This window comes from Scleropages formosus, chromosome 2 (assembly GCF_900964775.1).
Source record: "Scleropages formosus chromosome 2, fSclFor1.1, whole genome shotgun sequence".
Taxonomy (NCBI): domain Eukaryota; kingdom Metazoa; phylum Chordata; class Actinopteri; order Osteoglossiformes; family Osteoglossidae; genus Scleropages; species Scleropages formosus.
The window spans coordinates 42,738,058-42,761,971 of record NC_041807.1 but is presented as its reverse complement, the minus strand read 5'-3'; the positions used below and the strand labels follow the sequence as shown (position 1 = coordinate 42,761,971).

At 46.1% G+C, this 23,914-nt stretch overlaps 1 protein-coding gene across 2 annotated transcripts in view; it reads left to right on the top strand.

Moving 5' to 3' along the window:
* The first annotated feature begins 3,031 nt into the window (after positions 1-3,031).
* Positions 3,032-23,914, top strand: part of LOC108931220 (copine-8-like) — a 64,620-nt gene continuing 43,737 nt past the window's right edge. For both annotated transcript variants that reach the window (XM_029249551.1, XM_029249546.1), the window contains exons 1-4: positions 3,032-3,592; positions 16,366-16,406; positions 17,206-17,252; positions 21,821-21,924. In XM_029249551.1, coding sequence (XP_029105384.1) covers positions 3,165-3,592; positions 16,366-16,406; positions 17,206-17,252; positions 21,821-21,924 — 620 coding nt within the window. In that variant the 5' untranslated portion in view covers positions 3,032-3,164. The remainder of the gene's footprint in view (positions 3,593-16,365; positions 16,407-17,205; positions 17,253-21,820; positions 21,925-23,914) is intronic.

The following is a 23,914-nucleotide window of genomic DNA, read 5'->3' as shown; positions in this document are numbered from 1 at the left end:
TGTCCCCCGTGTCCTCCCGGTCAATATACGGTAGCTGCATATTCTGTAGAAAAGAACAGGTTCTTCTCTATCAATATTTTTCGGAAAGAATTCAGTTATAAGTGATCCATTAATTAACATGTACTTCATCAGCAGTCTGTCCTGTAGGGCAGTTACTGAAGGACCAAGGCTGAACTGACCTTTCTCTTGTCAGAAACAGACATAATTGGTCCCGTTGGGGGGTGTGATTAAGTTATCAGCTTCAGTGGACAAAATTCAAGAAATGTGGGACTGATGGGCTTAATGGGCTAGAAAATAGTAAACTGGTTGACTTCTGGAACCTTCTGGAGACAAGAAGAGGGTGCGCACTGACTTCTACTGATTCCAATTGTTTCCAATTGTCAAATATATAAACATTATCTAATTTTTTATTTTTTCATTCGCTTTTCCTTATCTGTTTAATGGAATTCCTCCTTTTTCGTTGAGCACTAGGGACCTGTATTTATCTGCTCAGCCCATAGATGGCAGTAAAGAGCACCCAAACAGGTGCGGAGTGTGGGAGCGCCTTCATTCAACTCACTTCCACGGTGTTCACCGCTACTGCTGTGTCAATGTCAACAGCAGGATGACTAAGGCTGCATGTGCTTATGGCATCAGTCTGTCAACAGTCCCATTGGATAACAGTCCGTGGAGACGACAGTATTTTTATTTTCAATTTCACTTTTAACAAGACTGGTTTCCTGTCTAAAACCCTAGAACGGATGGCCTGTGATCAACTGTCTGATTTCCTCACCCGAAACCATCTCCTTGATGGTTATCAGTCTGGTTTCAAAGTTGGTCACTCCGCTGAGACTGTCCTTCTGGTGGTATCTGATGCTCTCCAAGCTGCTAGAGCTGCCTCTCTCTCCTCGGTCTTCATCCTCCTCGATCTGTCTGCAGTGTTCGACACTGTCAGTCACCAGATTCTACTCTCTTCTCTTAACCAGCTTGGGATCTAAGGTGCAGCACTAAGATGGTTTGGGTCCTACCTCTCTGACAGATCCTATCAAGTGGTCTGGCAGAGCTCTCGTTCTTCTCCTTTGCCTTTCACAACCGGTGTTCCGCAGGGCTCAGTATTGGGTCCTCTTCTTTTCTCCATCTACACCTCCTCCCTTGGTCCAGTCATAGCCTCCCATGGATTCAAATACCACTGCTATGCTGATGATACCCAGCTCTTCCTTTCTTTTCCACCTGGTGCATCAGACATCTCCCCACTCATTGCTGCCTGCCTGTCGGACATCTCTTCATGGATGTATGATCACCACCTCCAACTCAACCTCTCCAAAACAGAGATTCTTTACCTCCGAGCTGGCCTGTCCTCTTGTCACGACCTCTCGATCAAACTGGACAACTTACTCATTTCGCCTAGCTCCTTTGCTAAGAGTCCTGGAGTTACGATTGATGGGAGTCTGTCATTTTCTCAACATATCGAAGCCACAACCCAGTTCTGCAGATACATCCTGCATAATATTCGTAGGATCCGTCCCTATCTCACTATTGACTCCGCCCAACTACTTGTCCAGGCCATGGTGACTTCCCGTCTGGACTACTGCAACTCTCTTTTGTGTGGCCTTCCTGCTACCACCATCAAACCTCTGCAGCTTCTACAGAATGTTGCTGCACGAGTTGTGTTTGATTTGCCAAAGCACTCCCATGTGTCTCCTCTACTCATTTCTCTGCACTGGCTTCCTATAGCTGCCCAAATCAAATTCAAAACCCTGGTTACTGTGTACAAGTACAAATGCATCAATAGAACTTCCCCCGGCTATTTACAGGACTTGATCAACCGGTACACCCCAGCCAGGCCCCTTCGCTCGTCTACTTCAGCTCGCTTGGTGGTCCCGCGCGCAAAAGGTAAAGCTCAGAGGTTCTCGGTTCTGGCTCCGTTGTGGTGGAATGACCTCCCCCTGTCACTCAGAACTGCGGAAACTCTGTCTACTTTCAAGAACGGTCTGAAAACTCGCCTTTTCGAGATCCACTTTGCCCAAGATCTCTAAAGCTCATTTACGGTGTAACTGTTCACACATCGTAACTCCATAAGCATCCCCAGATACAACCTTTATTCAGCTATTATCCTGGCATTGTACTTGCTCATTTGTGTATCTTATAATATTTAAATAAATAAATAATTAAATTGGTGGGAGGGTATCGGGATTTGTCTATCCTGTGTTTTATGCACCTACTTGAACGATGAACCTCGGTGCAGCAAGTGGTAGGTAACAAACTCGGTTTGCTTGAGACTTTCATGTCTGGAGCTACGTCTCTTTCTCTTAATGTAATGCATAAATTGTACTTTTGCTGAGATGTACGTCGCTTTGGACAAAAGTGTCTGCTGAATGAATAAATGTAAATGTAAATGTACCAGCACTTTTCAGTTATTAATTGTGTTCTTCTGTTAATTGATTAATATGTTACAAAAGGAGTCAGGAGCACATTTCACACCCCAGCAGTGTTTAGCTAGTCGCTGTACATTTTCTCAGCTCACACTCTTATAACACCACAGTAAGTTCCGTTTATTCTCTTACTCTTCGCCTCAAGTGGAAACTAAGCGCTGTGAACGCGCACGGAGCTGTCCAGCCCGTCGGTGCTGAACTCGGTGGGACAGGGGACACCCCCAGGGACACACTCTCCCGATTTCCCCCCCCCACCGTGTCTCCACTGCGCCCGTTCATTTACATTTCCGGAAACTGGTGAAATGAACATTACATTTTTTTAAAAAAAATTTTAGGGGAAGGTAATCAGGATTCATCTCTCCTGCGTTTTATGCACCTACTCGAGCGACCCTTTGGTGAAAAGCATCTGCTAAATGAATAAATGTAAATGTACATGTAAATAATTGCACATACAGATCTAAAATTCTATAGCAATTTGACAAAACGTATAATAAGTATTTTTTTTCTAACATTTGGGTTGTCATTATGAAATACGAATTGATGAACTGAATTTGTATGTGTGTGTGTGTGTGTGTGTGTGTGTGTGTGTGTGTGTGTGTGTGTGTGTGTGTGCGCGCGCAAGAGAGAGAGAGCGAAAGAGAGAGATCTGCCGCGAAAGGGGCACGAGGTCCCGCTATCGATAAATGATCACCACTAATCGATGCCGACAGCGGGAGCGAACCGCGTGTACAAGAATGAGAGAGGAGGAGGAAGATGAGAACAGGACGAAGAGCAGGGGGAGGAGGCTTTCTGGAAAGAGCCGCATCTCGGGCCCCACGCGCTCCGGGCGCGCGCTCCCACCCCCGTCCTCCCCATCCCGTTTATAGCGACTTGCAGAGACGCGGCGGATGCTGCGCGTGCGGCTCCAGCATCGATCCGCTCTCCGATCCGATCGCTTCCGCTCGGTCCATCATAGCGCTCGGCTTCTCCGGACCGCTGTCCCGATTCGGAGCTGCGCGGGAACGCGCTCGGCTCGCGGAACCGCTCGTGTCGCGGGTCTGCTCGGCGGGGAGCCGCACCGCGGAGCCCATGGACGGGGGGGGCGCGCTGGAGAAGCCGGAGGACGGCGGCTCGGGGTGCGAGCTGGACCCGGTCACGGGCAGCATCCCCGCCACCAAGGTGGAAATCACCGTGTCCTGCAGGTGAGTCCAGCGCGGGGGTTGAAGCGCGTGGGGGGGGGGGGAATCTCGGTACAGCGTATATTTTATTATAACCAGAGAAACAGCAAAAGAAGGGCAGTGCACGAGCCTAGCTCCACATCCCTTCTCTGTCAGAGCGCTTGCAGGAAACCTCTTATCTGAGGTCCCCCATCTCCAGTGCCCCCCCCCCCCCCCCCCCCCCCCCCCCCCGTGTGAACTGTGCTGGGGGTCCTTTCTGTGGGAAAGTAGTTAAGGTGTGAAACTGTTCACTACAGCAGCTTTCCTCACATGTTCTCTGGAGATTTTGGAAATGCTTGAGATGTTCAACATTTTGGATGTGTGGGACATGGGACACGGGACGTGCGACATGCTGGAGGTGACCGAGGTGTTGGAAGTGCTGGAGACGCTGAAGCTTGTAGAGACATGTAACATAGTGCTGTCTTTGGATCTGAAGTGTCCTAGGTTCAAATCCCACATGCTGCGGAAGTACCCTTGAGCATGGCTCTTACCATGAATGGTTCCAGTAAAAGTTACCCAGCTGTTTAAATGAGTGTAGTAGCTGATGTAGCTTAGCGTCACCTAAATGAATGCGTGTAACTGTGGAGATGTTAGACACGCTGGAGTAACTGCTGATGGATGTTCACGTTATTCGATGACGTTAAACGTGCTGGAGAACACACAGGGTGAGGAAGTTCAGATCAGCTGTCAGTGTTCTGTCCTTCTGTTGGCAAAACCCTCTTGTTCAAGAACAGTTAACCAGGGTTCGGGGCAGACAGCTCTTCCAGCAGATAACCTCTTCCTTCAGCATTCCTCAGGTGCTGGTAATGTGTGAAGTTCTGGAGCACATCTGCATCATCTTAGTCAGGTTTTTTCCCCACGTTCCATTCTGAGCCTTTTCTCTCTGTCTCGGCCATCAGAAATCACTCAAAGTGCTGTAAAGCCTGGTACCAAACACCCTCCCACTTATTAAATCCTGCTAATGTTGAAGTCACTGGGATGCCTGGAGATGGTCCTCCTCCATCATCTGGAAGGGAAATTGCTCACAGGAAGATGGAGCGTCTGTCTTCTTGACACTAATGCAGAGAGCCTCCCTAAGCCCAAGGCCCTCACATTATTGTAAGCGCAAAGCCGTAATGAAAAAATTGCCGTGACCACAGGCGTGGGGTTTAAAGAAAAGTAAATTTGCTAAAGTAAATTTCCAGCAAACTCGTGTGTCTCTGAAAGACGAACTCCAGAAGGTCCCGCCTGAACTCCGAGTCTGAGGATCCCATCCATAAAAGAGCGGTTTTGCACTGTTGCTATGGTGGGGTTTGTCACAGAGCCACAGCCAGGGCTGTGATTGTAGGCGGGCCTGGAATTATTTTGCGGGCGACACCTGACAGCCTTCGTAGGGAGACGTGGTTCTGGTCAAATCGAATACATGGCATTGTATAAACTGCTGACCCATCCAGGGTGAAGCATCTCTCACACCCTAGAGACCAAACCACCTTGATCACGCTACAAGTTATTGATGATGGATGGACAGATGGAATGATGGATGGATGCATGAGTGTGTGGAGAAAGAGATGACAGACGGTGTTTGCGTGAGAGCGGTTTCTAATGGGGTGAACTTCCTGCACTGGCTGTCGTCAAGCACAGAAGGAACCCTCACTTTGCACAACTGCTGGAAAGCGCCACTGAACTCTTGGGTGTTGTGACTCACCTGTGTGTGGGAGTTTCTGTACAAGCATTCACTGCATTCACATCTGCATGTGCACATTTGCACTGCCCCGCACCTTAAACCACCGACCTATGTTCTGTCAGCAGCAGCTCTCCCTTTTCTTTCAGCTGTTTGTCATGGAAGCAAAGAAATTAAAGCAGTTTTACCCTTGAGTCGCTGTGAAAAACTTATCAGACAGATTGGTGACATGTCGCAGATCTCTCACCCCTTCTCCAAGGATAAGCAGACCCCCTAAGCTGACCGCTTGTCCTCTACATTTGTGGACGCAGTCCTTTGCCTGAAAGCAGGGGTCTTCGATCCAAAGTGTCTCCTGATGATCTTCATGATGCCACGTCCCCACCTGCAGTCACTGAACAGTTTGCTTGTAAGACACCCAGGAGCTATTCAGCTAAAGGCCATTGAGAGTCATCTGTGCAGAAGGCTCTCTTGCTTTGGTGGGAGGCCCTCCCTGTGTGGGTGGACAGGCCTGTCCTCTGTCTCAGTACAGAAGCAGGAAAACAAAGGTCCCTGACAGGCCCTTCGGACGAACCGATGCCCCAGGTTGATGGTGTTGGACAAACAAACGGACCAGGTGGATGGGTGATAACAACACCACCCACTCCTCTCCTGGAGAGCCGAGCATCTCAGATGAATTATTAATGACTGCTGTGTGAGAAAAGTTTCCTGCTGGCTGATGCCAGCAGTGGGAACACACTCTAAATTCCAGAGGACCTGGAGGCTAATTCTCCGCTCAGGTGGACCATACACAGTTTGAGACCCATACATACCATATCTACTGTACAATTTCCTGTACCCTACCTGTATCTTCTAGCTTCTGTTCATCATTTATCTCAAATCTCTTCTATATTCTGTATGCTCTTCTGTTTCCTACGTGTATCTCCCGCACACTCTTGTGCCCTGCACATTTCTACCCTAATCCCTTCTCTACCCTACATCTGCCTGTCCTGCATACTAACGTACCTTATACTGTGCTGTACCTGACACACACACATATACATATATATATATATATATATATATATATATATATATATATATATGGGGGTGCAGTGGGTTGGACCGCAGTCCTGCTCTCCGGTGGGTCTGGGGTTCAAGTCCCGCTTGGGGTGCCTTGCGGCGGACTGGCGTCCCGTCCTGGGTGTGTCCCCTTCCCCCTCTGGCCTTCCGCCCTGTGTTGCCGGGTAGGCTCCGGTTCCCCGTGACCCCATATGGGACAAGCGATTCTGAAAATGTGTGTGTGTGTGTGTGTGTGTGTGTGTGTGTGTGTGTGTATATATATACAGTATATATGCACTACCTCACACATGTGCCTTTGCATGATTTCTGTAGCACTCAGTAATGTAAAGTTGTGTCAGAATCTGCACTATTCTATATATGGCCGCTTCCGCTCCACCCCCTAACTGCCCCTGGGATATGCTTAGAGTCTCGTCTGCTTTCCTCTGGCTACTAAACAGTAAACTACCGACCCACGCAGTGCTCGGAGGGGGGTTATCACACGCTGGAGAGGCGAGGATTAGTCTGCAGAACCCCTGTGGCTCCAGGTCTCGGGACTCTGCAGCAGCCCATCATGAAATTGACAAACTGAGCTCCATAAGAAGGCAGTTGTCTTCTGACATAACTGAAGGCTGGGCGCGTGGATGCGATGGTGCTTGCTGTGAGGAAATGATGGTGGTACGGTGGTTTTGTGTAGCTTCTGATTTTACATCTGAACACCTCCCAGGCCTGGCCCTCAACACTGTTCTCCCTCTTGTGAGTGTAAAATCGGACCAGAGTCGTTCTAGATATTTAGTAAAGCAAATTAAGCAATGCTTGCTATGCAAGGGTACAACAGCAGATCCCTTCCAGAACTTTGAACATTCACTCCGTCGATAGGATTCCTAACTCCAGCACCACTAGACTGTGTGCACCGAGATTCTAATTTATTCATGTATTTATTTATTACAGTTTCTATCTACTAGGTGCATCAGCTTCAGCTGTGGCTATGTGATATCTTTTTCAAACATCCAGCACAACTGTACCCTTGTCACTGGTTCCACCTGAGAGAGAGTAGATGAATCGCTGTGCGATGGTGTTCAGTATGAGGGAGGTTCTGTGAAGCTGACAGGAAGGAGACCTTGGTGAAGGGTTGTTTTATGTGGCCTGTGTCATGTACCTCCAATGGATTTCCAAGATGTTACCATTATGGACATTTTAGTAATTAGAGCTAATCGCACCTCCTGCTGTAGTACACTTGATGAAGGTACTTATCCAGATACAATATAAAGTATCCTGCTGAGTAAATGGCCAAATCTATTGTAAGTACATCTGTGTACAAATGTCACACTGTAAGTTGCTTTGGAGAAAATAATCAGGAAAGGGAGTAAATAATATATAACTCGATAGTCCAGGACTTGAGGACATGTGCAAGAGACAACCCTGGTTATTAAGACCCTGATTATTACCTACAAATGCATCAACAGAACTGCTGCCAGATATTTACAAGACTTGATCAACCGCTACACCCCAACCAGACCCCTGGGATCTGCTCGCTTGGTGGTGCCGTGCACGGAGGGTAAAGCATGGAGGTTCTCAGTTCTGGCTCCGTTGTGGTGGAACGACCTCCCCCTCTCACTCAGAACTGCTGAATCTCTGTTCATATTTAAGAAGGGTCTGAAAACTCACCTTTTCCAGACTCACTTTGCCCATGATCTCTCCAGCTCATGTATGGTGTAAATGTTCATGCATCATAACTTCATGATCACCCCCAGATAAGCCTTTACACAGCTACTACTCCTGTACTGTCCGTAAATGTTTGTCTACCTTTAAAAATGTAATGAATGTAATGTAATGAACACATTGCATTTCTCTGAGATGTACGTCACTTTGGAGAAAAGCGTCTGCTAAATGAGTCAATGTACATGTGATGTAAATGTGCAGGACCAATTATCTAGAGCCCTGAACCCTGTATGTGCTCCTTAGAGCAGCCATAGGGTTGTACAAGCGCTGAGGGCGTATTGGTGTCTCCAGAACTCTGCAGAACAAGGAAAGCGATCGCTGTCATCTGCTGAGATCACATGGAGATCAGTCGGTGCCAGTTACCAAGCTATGTGGCCCACGGAGCTCAGTTTGGTTCAACTGTAGTTCCACATAAACCAAACAACTTCACGCTCATGGAGCCCATTCAGTCTTTGCTGGTAAATCCCAGGTCTCACTTTCTTACTTTTTGACTAGTGACGCTACAGATGAAAATGTTACTTGGATTGGGGGGGCTCTCTAGTGAAGAAAGTATGCTTTTTCATAACAATTTCGGTGATCTTTCAGACAGGGCCAGAATTCCAAATTGATATTAAGCCTGATTTTACAATACAAGGGGTTTTCAATCAAGACTCCCTGCTGACTGTGTAATTAAGTCCAGAACTGAACCTGCTCTGTGTCTGGAGAGCCATCCCATAGAAGTATAAATAATTCAAAAATGTTCAAGAATGAGCTTTCAAAACTGTCGAGAACAAAAGCAATGAAAATAAAGAGTGGTGTGACGAGTCACTTTTTGTGTACCTCTTGTTTTCAAAAATCAAACTGTAAATGTTGCTGTTCAATGAGCTGAATGGCACAGTCTGGAAGTTTCCTCATCAAGAAATACACGTCATGTCACTCTTTAAAGCCCAGGAAAGACTTCCCAAGAGCTGCAGTCATACTGGTTTGGGAACTGGTCTGCTGAGCTACAGCGACCAGCTCACAGCAAAGAGCTGCTGATGCAAGACACTTAGCAGCTGCAGAAATTGTACTTGTTGCAGCAGCCAGTTGGTGGCACAGTGGTGAAGAAACAGCAATGTGACTGGGAACCATTTGCAAAGCCATGCACTGTATCCCTGAAGATGGTATTTACAGTTTACAGACACTTTTCTCCAAAGCAACTGACATTGTTAAACTACTTAGTTATTTACCCGTTTATACAGCTGAGCTGGGTAATTTTACTGGAGCAATGTAGGGAAAGTACCTTGCTCAACAGTACAACAGCTGGAGGTGGGATTCAAACCAGCAACCTTTGCATCCAAAGGCAATAACTCCAATGGCTACACTACCAACCGTCCCAACCTGACTTATCCCGACCTGTTATAAGTGTGTGGCTAATTTAACTACTAAAAAAATTTTACGTGGTGATGCGCATCACACCAGCAGTGCTCTGTTCCTATTGGCTGAGAGAGTTGAGTAATTCTCCATGGCAAAAAGGTGCTCCGGAAACTCAGCAGTTCTTTATTTAACTGCCACTTTTCTCCCAAACGTTTTACACCATTATTCACAAAAACGTTCTCATTCTTTTTCTGGTGTGTGAATGACACAGAGAGAGAGTGTGTTCCACTGATGTATGGATGAGTGACCCATTGCAAGTAGTGTATCTAGCAGTGTAAATCACCCTGGTGAATAAGGTGTGTGGGCTGATAACACTACATAGTATCCATTATAAGTCGCTTTGGAGAAAAGCGTCTGCAAAATAAATAAATGTAAATGTATTTACACACTTGGGCACTTTTCTGTCCAACGATGGTAACTTAATCAAGGGTACTACAGAAGGAGGTGGGATGCACAAGGTCCAAGGCAGCAGCTGTTGTCTCTAAAGCACAAAGTCTTTTCACAAGGCCTCTTTACCACTACCTGAGCAGCATTTCCAAGCCATATTAGGTAATGAACCCTTCTCAATGCCCTTTGGGTTACCTGACTGACTCTTGACTGGTGGAGCTCAAACTCGGTAACTGATTCAGTTGAACCCAGACTGATCTCTTGAACACTTGTTCACCTGGTTTCAACTCAGTTCTAGTTTGTCGAAGGCCTCCTTGGCTTGTTGCACTGAATAATTAATCTTTGATTGGAACAGGTGGAGTACTTGAGGACAAACTCAGGTGTTGAATCACCATTGTAGGTTACTGGAGTCCTTCTTGGTCTGTTTTGCTGAATATCTCACTATGGGTTGGGAGACACTGCTTCTCCTTGTTGAGTACAACTGCAGCTTTAGTGCTGAAAGATGGGAAGAGTACTCAGGTTTTTGTAGCTCAGCCCCAGGGAACCATACGGAGGCCGATCTGTAAAGGAGAGGACCTGATCTTGCAGATGCTCAGTTTGTCCCTCCAGCGTGTTGCTCCTCTGCACAGCACTGGCAGGTTCCAACAGCCTGGGGGATTGACTGTAGATTATACCCCAATAATGATATTCTCCCTTTTTCTACCAGCTTTCCATCTGTATTTCATCTCCATGTAGGTAACTGTACTGATTGATCTATAAATGCAGAAAAGATAACTCAAAAGTGTGATGTGGCTGTTTATCTAAACACGTAGCCACTGTGTTTTGGACAGGGGCAGCCTGAAGCCACCTTCTTCTCTTCACCTCAGGAGCCACTTTTTCACTCTGAAGTTCCAGTCAGTCCAGCCAGTTCTTGCAGAGACTTATTAAACAGCGTTTCTGCACATAAGTTTAGCACTGGGGCTGTGCAGTAAGTGCAGCTCTTTGCAACAGTTCCTCATGCTGGATTGTTAACCTTCAGGGCCATGATCTCCACCTTAGAGTCTGCGCAAGTGCTTTCTTCAGGCAGAAAGGTCTTATAAAGATACAGAGGTAATCTGCAGTTCTGATTCATGCCATCCGCTCTTCCAACTTAAGGAATCATGACTGTTAATGCCCTAGTGTTTCAGTCATTTATCAACTTTAGCAACTTCATTCAATGATCCAAGGCCCTACAACGTGGCTGGTGATGGTTGCAGGTTAGCAGCTCATGTGGCCAGCAGTCCTCCTCCCGCAGCGTGGCCCCTAAGAGCACAAACTGGGCTGCTGCTGCTATTGGATTTGCGAAGCTGGCAGTGGGAACGGCACCCTGGGCTACGATTGACTGGGGTGATGGTTTGTGCGTAGCTGGAGAATGGTCCACTCTGAACCAGCAGGTTCCCATGGATGTCATTAAATCCATAAGGACTCAGAGCTGTGCTCTGTAGGCCTCCCACAGTGGAAGAGCATAGATGCCCCCAAGGAAGAAACCTCGGGAGGTGGGGGCTATGAGAGAGTGTGTGTTTAGAGCCCCATGCGAGTGTTTCCTGTGTGTAAGAAGTGGGATCGGTGAACTCCAGCAACTATAATACATACTCTTCATGTGCATACAGATTCTAGCAGTTTTTGCAGCCGTTCTGTTTGTATGTTTCATTTGCATGGGACTCATTGGGAGGTCAGAGAAGGGTCTCACTGGGGGGGGTCTGAGAGGGGCCAGTATTCTTCTTCACAGGCCCTGTGCTTCCAGCATTTTTGTTTACAAGATTTAACCTGCATGAATAATTCATGCACCAGCTGTTTGAAGCCACGGCTGCTGTACCATCCTTTTGTAGCATCCCTGTTCAGCCCATTTTTTCATTTACACATTTATTGTTTGGCGTCATGCAGTATTTTGTCTGAAAGGAAGAAAAAACGCAATTCACATTTGCTTTCATGAGCTGAACCTTGGTGCAGATGGCACTTGAGCTGAAACGTACACAGTTGAAGGAGCCAGAAGGAAACGTGTGTTTTTGAGAGCTAAACAGTCAAAGGAGGAGTCAACCTCCGATGCAAGAAACACGGAGAACTGGGGCTTAAATACAAAGTTCATATTCTTTAATTACTTACTACTGCTGCGAGTCATTTCATATTTTAAACGAAGAATCGGCACACGTGAGCTTTTGAGAATTAATTGAGAATTAGTAACCTTCTAAAGTGTTATTTTTAGCACCACGGCTCTGTTAATATTATTGGGACTTTTTATTCCTTCCGTGATGATCAAGTCTGTCACTCGGTTGGTTGAAAGCACAACGTAATAAATGTTGAGTTTTGAGTTGTTTTGCCTTTTCGCACTTGAGAAAGTTTCCGGAAGGGAGCACATTGAACACTGGTCATGAGTTTGGCTCCTGGAAACAAAGGCTGTTGGAGCAAAGCAGACATTCCATGGTTCACGTTAGACCTGGGGAGAAGGAGAGAATTTCCATGAAAAGCCAGAGGCAGAGTAAAAAGAAAAAACGGAGACTCCAGACAACACTGAAAACCATCAGTGAAGTGATAAGAAATGAGAATCGAACTCCTTAAGAGACTGAACAGTAAAACAGAACAGGGGAGGTCAGGGGCCACTGAAAAGGGTCGGTTTTGGGACTCAAGCTGAGAAATAAATTATAATCCTGGAAAAAATGTATGGAAAATTCCCTGCTTAACTAAAAATATGGTCATCTTATATATATAGCACGTATATCATATACAGGGTATGGTGCATCACCATGTATTTGAAATGTTGCAAGTTTGCTGGTGACATTTTCTGTGAAATTGTCAGTTCACACAGTAAACATTTACATCTACATTTACATTTATTCGTTTAGCAGACGCGTTTGTCCAAAGCGACATACATCTCAGCAAACGCATGATATGGGACAGCTGGGGGCTCCTGCCTTTGGGTCCGAAGGTTGCTGGTTTAGATCTCACCTATTGCTGTAGTATTTCTGAACAAGGTGGTTACTTGTAGGAGTAAACCCGACAAGAAATGACACAAAGAAAACAATGTAGGGATGCGGAGGGAAGCAGCGACAGTAAACAACAATGCACAGCAGCGTTCTCACAAGTAATTAGTTCGTCTCATAGAAATGACTTCTCATTTGATCCTTTATCCTCTGGCTGTGCTCCGTAATATAATTATTTCTCTCCCAGCTCCCGCCTCAGCTCCATATGGAAACTTTTTAATTAGACAGTCGTATTAAAAGATAGGACATCTGCGGCTGTAAAACACAGCAGCTTTGCGGCTGTGAGGTAGTTCTACATTTTTTTTTGGTTGGATGCCAGTAAAACAGAGCGAGAGAGAGAGAGAGAGAGAGAGAGACAGCCGAGATTAGAGACACAATAGGGTTATCTTCAGAGCACCAGCTGCTATTACACTTTTTTACGCTCCAAAAACTCACAAAAGATAAAAATGTCACATCTCTGCAGCGAACTCGAAAACTTTTCATTTTTCTTCTAGTATCCATTCGCTCATGTAGCAATGAGAGAGAGCAGGTTGTTTCTGCTGCGATTTTGACCCAAGTGAACACAGCTGGAGCAGCCCATGGTCCCTGGTCCCTGGTCCCTGACCCCTGACCCCCGAAACCTGGAGCCCCGTGGAATCTGGATGCAGGGCTTCTCCCAGAGTTTTGGTGGCACCCCTTAGACTTCTGTCACTGAATTGATAAAGGCATATATGCATATACAGTAAATATGACAAAAAACATTTTTGTTTTACATATAGATACATACAGGTCATGAAGGTGGGAAAATACATTTTGAACTTATAAAGTCGTTATTTTTTTATATATCCACAGAACTGAGAGGTTTACTTTAATGACTGTAAGCTTGACCTATATTTTCAAAGCTGAACTTTGTTAAGGAAGCAAAGAAAAATTAAGTATTCACATTTATCTGATGCTTTTCTCCAAAGCAACTTGCAACATTTAGCTATTTACACATTTATTCACATTTCAGATGCTTTTCTTTAAAGAACCCTATGTAGCATTATCAGCCCACACACCTTATTAACTTATGCTGCTAGATACATTACTTACAATGGGTCACTCATCCATACAGCAGTGGAACACACACACACACTCTGGGGAACCTGAACAGCATGTCTTTGGACTGTGGGAGGAAACCCACGCAGACATGGGGAGAACCTGCAAACTCCACACAGACTGAGCAGGGATCAAGCCCACATCCTTTCCCACTACCCAGGCCCTGTGAGACAGCAATGCTACTCATTGTGCCACCTTAGTCACATTTATTTTCCCCTAAAACCTCCTACAATGTTAAGGGTACAATTACCAGAAGCTCTTTTATACAGCTGGGTAATTTTACTGGAGTAAATTTTTTTTTTTTTTGGGATAGGGACCTTGCTGAAGGTGGGGATTAAACATATAACCTTTAGAGCCAAAGGCAGTAGCCCAAACCACTACACTACCAGCTGTTCTCCAGGTTTCTCACTTGTTTGCAACATAGCTCAAAGGAGTTTGCAAAGTCAAAAATCAGAACTGTGCTCAGATTCCCTGTTCAGCGTAAATATTTCATTAATACTCCAATCCGTGTCAGTCGGGCGCTGGGTGGCTGCCCCTACTCCCCCCGCCGAGCTTCCCTTTGCTATTTTTAGCTCTTTTTTTCTGCATTCCAATGTGTGGATTCACACGCCTGCTTTGGCTGTGGGATGTGCTGCACTAACACAATCTGAAAGACACTCCATCCCAGACGGGAGGAGTCCAAAGCAGCCAGATCACACATCCTCTGCGCGATTTCCACACGAACCGCGAGCAAAGGCCGTAACGGAAGGCGAACCTTCGCTGAGTTCGGCCTCCGTTCGCTTCCCGCGCCTCCTCCCGACGTCGCTCGGATACCTTTCTTTTTCCGCACAGCCCTGCAGCTCCTCCGTTCCGCATTCTAATGGCGTCTCTTTTTGTAGTTATTTACAAGTTCAGTCGATGTTCCTGTCACGCGTGACTCGCAGCGTTGCCCGTTTACGAAGCTGGAGCAGCGAGGAGCAGTTTGCTTTGCTCAAGGTGCCACCGCGGTGCTGAGCTGAGATGCTGCTCGGGGCTGAACTTCTCCGCCTTCCTTTGCCGACGTGGTGCAAGCCTCCGGCGCCATGAGAGAAACGCAGGTTCTCCGATCCGAAGACCGATGTCTGCTGTTGTTTCTTTTCGCACGGGAGAATGCGAGGAAGCAGTCGGGGAAGCACATCCTCAGGGACGGATATAAATGGTGCTGTGAAAAGTGTCCCCGGACGCGACTTCTTCTCAATTGTTTCATCAATAATTCATGCTGACGATACTGCAGCGGAGGCCTCCGCTCTCGGCGCTGGTTTCGGCAGGCAGAGGGAAATCTAGTTAAATCAAACTGAATAGTGCAGCGAGTTAATAACGTCCCCAGATAGGAAATTGTAGCTTGTGTCCCACAGTCAATATCCCAGTGACAGTGTGGAACATGACTGCTCTTTCAGTGATTTACTGCTGTTGACATGAACAGCTGAGGCACAGTGCAGAGGACTGTGATCCACAGCCATGTGTCCAGGTCCACAAAGACTGCAATAATGGTCTGTCCTCAGTTATGTGCCCCATTCCTTATCCATCACTCTAATTGCGCATCTGTATTCACACGTCTGCTTCCCTGCTCATTACACCAGTTGCTGATCCATAGTTAGATGTCCACTTGGACGTCCATTATGTTAACTGCCGCTCCACAGTTGGTTGAAGGGACGGTGAAGGGGAAGGTTCCCATCGCTCTGAAGCGGTTGTTCTCGAAGGCGTTTTGAAACCACACTGTCCATGTTTTTCAGAGGTTTGCTGAAGTTCCCAAAGTTTAAAATCCATTTTTTGCACTCCCTATGTCTCTGTGCAGCCCTGAGAGCACGTGACCGGCTCCGTTGGTAGGCCGGCTCAGAGCGTTCCTCTTGCTGGGAGTTAATGGAGCCATCATCATCTGACTGCAACGTGGTGAGACAGTAATGTTTTGGAGCGTAGGAGTTATACACAGATATGAAGCAGTAAGCTGGGCCACAGACGAAGCTGCAAAGTGTTAGTAATGAGCCCTCTTAAACAGTGCCGCGGTGGCACATTCGTATTACACCTGTCTTTAGAAAGAAACATGGAAACAAACAAATGAGTCATGGTTTATGGATGCGATTCTTTTCCGTGAGGAATTAAAGTTGTTTTTTTTCCCTGCTGCTGTACTGAAGATGATAATCATTTCTGATAAAGTCAGCGAGGCTCGCTGTGGGGGTGCGCTTGGAATTTGGGCTCTTCGGAAACTGGGGGAAGGAGGAGAAAAATGAAAGAAACCATCGTTATCAGGAAGAGAACGGTCCGCGGCGGAGAGGGCGTGGGGGCGGGAAAACGGGCGTGGCGTCGGTATTTTAATACGCGATTGCTTATGATTTTCTGATTACATGCATTGTGCTTGACTGTACTAACACCCACTTGCAGATGCTGCGCTTAAAACAATGGAAATACATCTTGAGTTATGGAAGTGTCATTATTGGCATCGCATTGACTTCTCTTTTCCTTTTTTTCAGGAACCTCTTAGATAAAGACACTTTCTCAAAGTCCGACCCAAGTGAGTACTCTCCCTCTTCGCAGACCTTCACTTTTCAGACGTTTCACAGCCGCTGTGTTTTTAGCTCAATGAACGCTTGCTGACAAGGTCAACCAGTGCTCCCGCGTGGTACTGTCCAAGTCCTGTGCATTGGAACCATTCTGAACTTACAATATTTTAATGTTACATTTATTGATTCGTTCAGCGTCAGCTTTCCTCCAAAGCAATTTGGGGTGTTGTGCCGCTTATAGCGATTAACTCATTTGTACAGCTGGGTAATTCTACAGAAGCAATTCAGGGGCAGTACAGCGGTCAAAGGGGTGTGGTGGAGCAGTGGGTTTGGCTTGGTCCTGCTCTGGGGTTCAAATCCTGCTTGTGGTGGACTGGCATCCCATCCTGGGTGTGTCCCCTCCCCCTCCATCCTTCTGCCCTGTGTTGCTGGGTTAGGCTTTGGTTTACTGCGACCCTGCTTAGAGCAAGCGGTTTCAGACTGTGTGCGTACATCGTTCAATTTGCCAGAGGTGAGACTCCAGCCTGCAACCTTAGGGTCAAAAGGCTGTGCATCTAGCCACATCACCATGGTCACCTCTAAGAGCACCTTTAACTTTTGTATTACTTCATCCTCAGTAGTCTACACCTCGAGTTCAGGTCCAATCCAGCACAAGCTCTAGTCCTCTACACCCAGAGCCTCAGTCCCCATCCGTCCAAGCTGCTGCCACGTCCACTGCATCCTGAATTTTTGCGTCATTTCAAAGCTGTCGTGTGTGCTGTACGCGAAGGCAACGTGTAACGTGTCTCCTATTCCTGCTGCTCCTCCCAGTCTGCATCCTCTACACCCAGGAAGTGGAGACGAAGCAGTGGAAAGAGGTACGTGCACAAATTCCTTCAGCTCATTGTCTGTCTCATTGGTGCTCCATGAGAGCTCAGTGTAAGTGCTGGGATAACCTGGGAAGTGCTTCGGGGTGGGATACAGCTCCTCCTGTTGCCGAGTTGCCCGCCGTTGGGCGCTCGCCACTTCAGCCATGCAGCTCTGCAGCTGATGCAGTGTGCAAATTAGCCATCAGCTAATGGAGCTTCAGGAACATTTTCAACAACTACATTAGTGAGAAAAGGTCCCTTTTCGCAAAACGGCAAAGGGCTTCATTTTGCCATGGTGCTCATGGATATTTATGGAAAGGGAAACACCGGAGGGAATTTTTATTCTCACTGACTGGCACTTTAACGCTTCTGCAGAATATAACAGGGTCATGCTGCTGCTGAATATTTACAAGCATGTGCCCCTTTATGGGACTTCATGAAGATGAGCGGTACATGGGTAGGGTTGCGAGTGCCGATTAACAATCGAATTGAAAAGAAACGAGTTGAGGGTCCCAGGAGGGGATTGCTTGTCTTACAGAAAATGCCCCCCCCCCCTTGTCAGGCAGGACAACTTCATCTGGTGCCTTCAGACTCAGGCCATTTGAAACTTAATTTCATAACCTTGGAGTTTGCGACTGGCCAGTGTCCTCAAGGTCATTCCGAGAGCCCAGTCTTTCACTGTTGTCAGTACAGTCACGTTCTTGCCCATTGCTGTCTCTTCGCTCTGTCTCTTGCTGTGATCAATTCACCGCCTCCCCTTCGCTTTGGGCCGTCCACTGAGCACAGGGCTCTTAGTAGAAGTAGCAGCGGGACCTAACGCTACCTCCTGGTGAGAGGCCCTTACGTCTCCGCCTCTTCCGAGTGGGAATGAAGGAGCTGGATCCTGTCTGAAGCGTCACAGGCAGCAAGCCACGAGCTCCAACTTGGACTCTGTCCAGCTGAGCCCAGCCATTTCCTCTCCCCTGGAACACGTCCACGGCTCCTGCGGAAGAGATGAGGTCAGCAGCCTTTTCAAGGCACCACCAGACTCCAGTGCTCCAGTCACTGTCATGGGGAACACGTTGACGGGAGCACACGGAGATGTTAGCAATAGTGTCCGGTAGCGACAGTGCCAGCATCACCCGCCCTGTTTCTCTTTTCATTTTCCAAGCCAATGCTTCCCATGTAGGCTTAGAATGTAATCTTCTGTAGTCTTTCCTCAAAATATTTATGCCATTATATCCTCTTAATGTTAGTGCAATTAAATTTCCCCTTTCTCCTCCTGGCATCTTGTAAAAGTACTCTGTTTAGTTTCCCTGCTCTTATGTACTTTGCAGAATGGTTCACATTTGTAGAAAATTAAGCATTTCATTTTTAATCAAAGCGTTAATACTTCAGTGGCCATCATATGCACTCAAACCATGAAAAGTGCTTTAAATTCCATGTCCGTGGTGGATAAGGTTCTCTAATTCTGGAGAACAATTTTGGTGCCTGAATCAATAAAACTGAATTTCAGGCCAAATTAGTTAATGTGCAAAAGCTGTGAAATCCTTGAAAACCCACTGAACTGTTGCATCGTTTGTGTGTGTGTGTGTGTGTAATCGTAATTGTGTGTAATCGTAATTCAGCTTCAAGCCCAAAAAAGACCAAGTGTCCCACCAACCCTGCTGAATGGGAACGAAGAGCTTTGCCCGACTCCCTGTTTACAGCTTCCTGCTTGAGCGCTGCTGAGGTCGTACACAGTGATACACACCCGCACGTAGCGCGATGCCGCAGCACAGTTGATGTCGATAGACTTGTGCTTCTGCATTTATTTACTAATTAGATATTGTGACCCATTGTGGGGGTGATATGACTACATCGGGGGGGCACTAACAACACAGACAGCAGGGTTCTCACAACTCCGGTCTTTTCAAAAAAAAACAAAAATGTGACAGCAAATCTTTAAATAAGGCAGGCGAACACACACCTCAGCCATGATCAACGCGAAGCGGCAAAAAACCTGCAGAGAACAGACACCCAATTTAATGAATGGGTGGAGGAGCCAAAGGACTGCTGTAAGCGCTTCCCATCCTGCTTTGGTCCAGAGTCTATATTTCAAGCCCATGTAACAAAAATTGAGGATCAACAGCTATCTCCACTGAGTGTCCCAAAGGAAAGCAGAAGAGTCTCAGTCTCATGTGCAGCATATGCCATGGTCCTGCTGTGTCCAGCGTGTCCCCATGGTTCACCAAGAGGGGAAGAAGTTGTGTCCTAATGAGGGAACTTGCTACAGGTAAAGGACAAGTCCTGGAGTCGCCATGTCTAGCACTGTGGAGCTGTTCTGGGTGTTGATACCTTTGCCTCTCACTCAGTGTCACATTCTTAAATCTCCAAAACTCTGAACCTGGCAGGAGACAGCTGGTTATCATTACGTGATAGTTAGCAGGACTGATCACGTTCAGCAGTCAGTCAAGCCCGTCAGAGGCACCAGAGATCACATTGCCAACATCTGCTAGAGACTGGGGCCAACAGGGGACTTCCAGAAAGCCATCTATTTCCGTATCACTGAGTAGTCTGAAGCCTTCGACAGTGCAGCCCAACAAAGTGCGGCTAGTCCTCAAAGAAATAGCAATACTGGGTCATCTTATGTGTCTCCTGGGGGATCTTTATGCAGACTAAGAAATAACCGTAAGAAGAGAACATGGAACAACAATTCATTCAAGATTAAGTAAAGGGTACAACAAGGCTGAATATTGTCATCATGTGTGTTCAAGATACGTGCAAAGCATATCATGCAAAATGTTGGGCTAGAAGGATCAGGTGCTGGATTTAAAATTGCCAGGTGAAACATTCACAGGCGTGTGGGGGCGACACCGGTCTGTTGGCTGAAAATGACAAGCATTTCAGGAGCCTGTTGATGAGAAAAGAAACTGCAAAAGCTGGATGGCTGCTCACCATCATATACAGTAAGATCATAGCAACTATGGCGAGCAATTGCTAATAGATGAGGAAGAAGTGGAGGCAGCGACTGACTTCAGTTTCCTGAGGTCAAAAATATCTCTGTATGGTGACTGTGGCCATGAGACTAAAAGATGCTTGCTTCTTGGGGACAGAGCAACAGCCAATCTGAACAAGACACTGAAGAGCACAGATGTCACACCGTCAACGAAGGTCCATATGGTGAGGGCAACGGTCTTCCCAGTGTTAACATGCGGCAGCAAGAGCTGGACCACCAGAAAGGCTGAGCCTTTGAGCTGTAGCCCTGGAGGAAATTACAGTTTCTTGGACTGCAAGAAGAATAAACCCAGAAAGGGTCTGTTGAACCTGGAGCGTCGGATGTGACTGAAAGATTAGAACAAGAAGTCCAAACCTGGTGCTGTATCGGTGTTGAACCTCCCACCAGCTCACAGTATGATCCATCATATGACTGAATGTGGATGCCCTTGAATGACAAGTTGCCTTGTTTGTTTGTGCCCGTTTCCAATAACAGCTCTCACTTTTGTTGGCTCAGTGCAGTGGAGGCAGATGAAGTTAAACGCTAACTTGTGAATTTGTACTTCTTGTTAGGAGTTAACTTTTTCAGTCTGTATTAACACCTACCTCCACCTGAGAATCTATGTTTTATTCATGCACTTTAAAACCTGCATTTCAGAATGAATTATTCATTGGGGGATGCAATCAATGTTGTCAACAAACTGTTCAGAATGCAACTAACAGTTTTGCTCACTGTGCTGCTCCTGTTGTGTGATAGCATCGGCCCGAGACCGACTGAGACTGCCAGACACTCACTGCCATGACACTAAGACTCACTCTCTAAAACTGTAATCAAGACTAAGAACTGAGACTAAGTCTCTACGATAAAGACTGACATCGAGGCTGTCCGAATGTTACAGTGGCGAAGCTGAGATTTACTGTCAAAGGCAATGAGAGAGATGAGGTCTGAGACTGGCTAAAACAGTGATCATTTACATTTAGCTGATGCTTTTCTCAAAGGCAACGTCCCATGTTAAGCTACAGTCATTTATCCATGGTCAATTATTTACCCATTTATACAGCTGGGCAATTTTTCATGGAGTATCTTAGGGTGAGCAGCATGCTCGACAGCACAACGGCTTCAGGTGGGAATCAAACCTGTAGCTTTTTGGTCCGCAGGCAGCAGTTCTATGCTACTAGCTGTGCATTTGTACTGGTAAAAAGAAAGGAGTTTAAAGTACTTACTAGACAGAATTAAAACCGGCTACAACTTCGTTTGCAACGAAGCATTGAAATTAGCAAAAATAATAATTAAGCACAGAGATAGAATAAAAGAGTGTCACAGCTAATCACTGAGCCTGAACAAAACAGTGATCAAGGAAAAGGACAGAGACTGAAATAATGATTGCGACTGAGGATGAACAAAAAAAAATGATGGCGACTGAAGAGCGAGAGCGAAACAAGGATAGAGACTTGGAGACGAGACCTTCCTACAGGTTTCCAAACGCGGTGCTTCAGACAAGTGCCATTCATGAATGAATTGGCTTCATACTCCTCTCTTCTGCCCACCATTTGACCCCTTTCTCCCCCTTGTCTTCCTCTCTTCCCACTCTTCTCTCCTGCTCTTTTTCTCTTTGGTCCAGTTTGGGAGGACGGAAGTAATTGACAACACCTTGAACCCAGATTTTGTCCAAAAGTACATCCTCGACTATTTCTTTGAGGAGAAGCAGAACCTACGCTTTGACTTGTGAGTGTTTTCCTTCTTGCCTTTCCTGTGAGTCATGAGGAACATGTGTGTATTCTTCCTCCTGCTACACTGTGTTTCCTTATGGCTCACTGTCCTCTCCCTGTCACTCAGGACCAGTCCTCAAAATGTTTGTCCAGATTGTAAGGATTCGCTATTTAGACTTTAGAGATGACATGAGATGATTTAGAATTTTGTGATATTTGTGACAGTGATATTTTGGAAGGTGCCGTTGGCTCGCAGCACACATTTTAATTTGTGCAAACACAAATAGATGAGAACGCCATCAGACGGCTCTTAAAACCTCTACATGTGCAGCCCTACTATTTCACAAAGTCACTGGGTTGCATCACAAGCAGACTTTGCCTAAAGCGATCATCACGACGCACCCTCGTTTGAGATTGCTTTACTTTGACACTGCCGTAATTTGTGAATATTAACCCTTTTGTTCCTTTTGAATCACTCCACCACATTTACATTGAGATGTCATGTTGCCGCCACCATTTGTACAGACTGGCTGTACATATTCAGAAGGTTTAAACAGGCTGGGTTAGTCAAGGAATTGGCAAATTCCATGGCAGAAAGATAATTAGTATGGTTTTTGTCCTGTGAAATGAACAAACGTGTTCAGTAATTAAATTTGTTCCATAATGAAAAGGGCTGTCTGGGTGAGGAAGCTTTGGGGGGCAAGGGGTGCACATCTGTTGTGGACATGGATTGTACAGAAATGACAAATTAATTTCCTACCAGTGAAAAAGCCAGTTAATTTTTGTTAATATTTGCATTGACCTTTTATTCGGTTACCTGCTGTTTATAAGATGATGATATGTTTCATGGCAAATATTTCTGAGAAATAATCATGAGAATTGCAGTGCACGAGCAATGAATTAATTTAATTCGTGGAAAAGCGGACGGCCTGCGTCATGCTGCTCAAGACAAAGTGGTTCTGTGCACCAAGCTCAACGGGAATTCATGATGAATCTCCAGACAAAATGAGATTCCCTGATACACCTTTTGAAGTGACTCCGTTGCCTCCCGGCTCTCTAGCACTCACTGTGTGATATTAATTTGTTCAAATATTTCCACTGACACTGATGCTCACATTAATGGTATTTGGGCTTGAGTTACTACCTGCAAAAGTTAAGACCTTCCTGTTCAAACTGTGTGCTTCTGTGAATCTCTAAGTGAAAATTTCCAACCGTGTTTCAAGATCTACTTCTTCACTCACTCTGGATCATTAGTGTCTAGGATTTGTAGATATTTTCTTGAATCCATCTTCCTCGCCCCCACCATACAAGCCCCAAAGCAATGAGATCCACCATAATGCTGAATGATTGGCAAAGGGTTCTTTTTTCAAGAGCATCACCTTCCTTTGCAAGATGCAAATGGCCTTTCCATGATTATTACCAATCTTACTTTTTCTTCAGAAAGCTTTCCAACTCAGTGAGATTTTGTTTTGCACACATCACATGTGGACATGAGCTGATGTGAAAGGTCTCCTCCAGACAGCTCTTCCATGATGATCATTTTTCTATAACCAGTGCTGCCCTGCAGACCTTTGGACCGTGACTCCAGCATCGGTGAAACCTTTCTGCAGTTCCTTTGGAGTGATATAATGGTTTTTCTTGGCATAGCTGACCGATTTATGAATAGTCCTATAAGAGATTTTCTGGGTCTTGTAGGCGTTGCCTTGACTTCAGCAGATCTTCCATCTCTTAATGACACTTTTGACAGTGGAAATTGCAAGCTGGAAGCATTTAGAAGCCTTTTTATAGCCTTCCACAACTCTAAAGGAGAAAATTATCTTTATTTTCAAGTCCTCAGACAGCTGCTTTGAATAGGTATTGTAACGACCCGCGTTACTGTTTAAATGTAGATAGTTGCATTATGGGAAATAATGTTAAATGTGTGTAACCACTGGGGGCACTTAGGGGGAAAATGGTGGGGTGACCGTGTCTCTTGGTGTGTTGAGAGAGCTTAGGAGTGCTAAGGC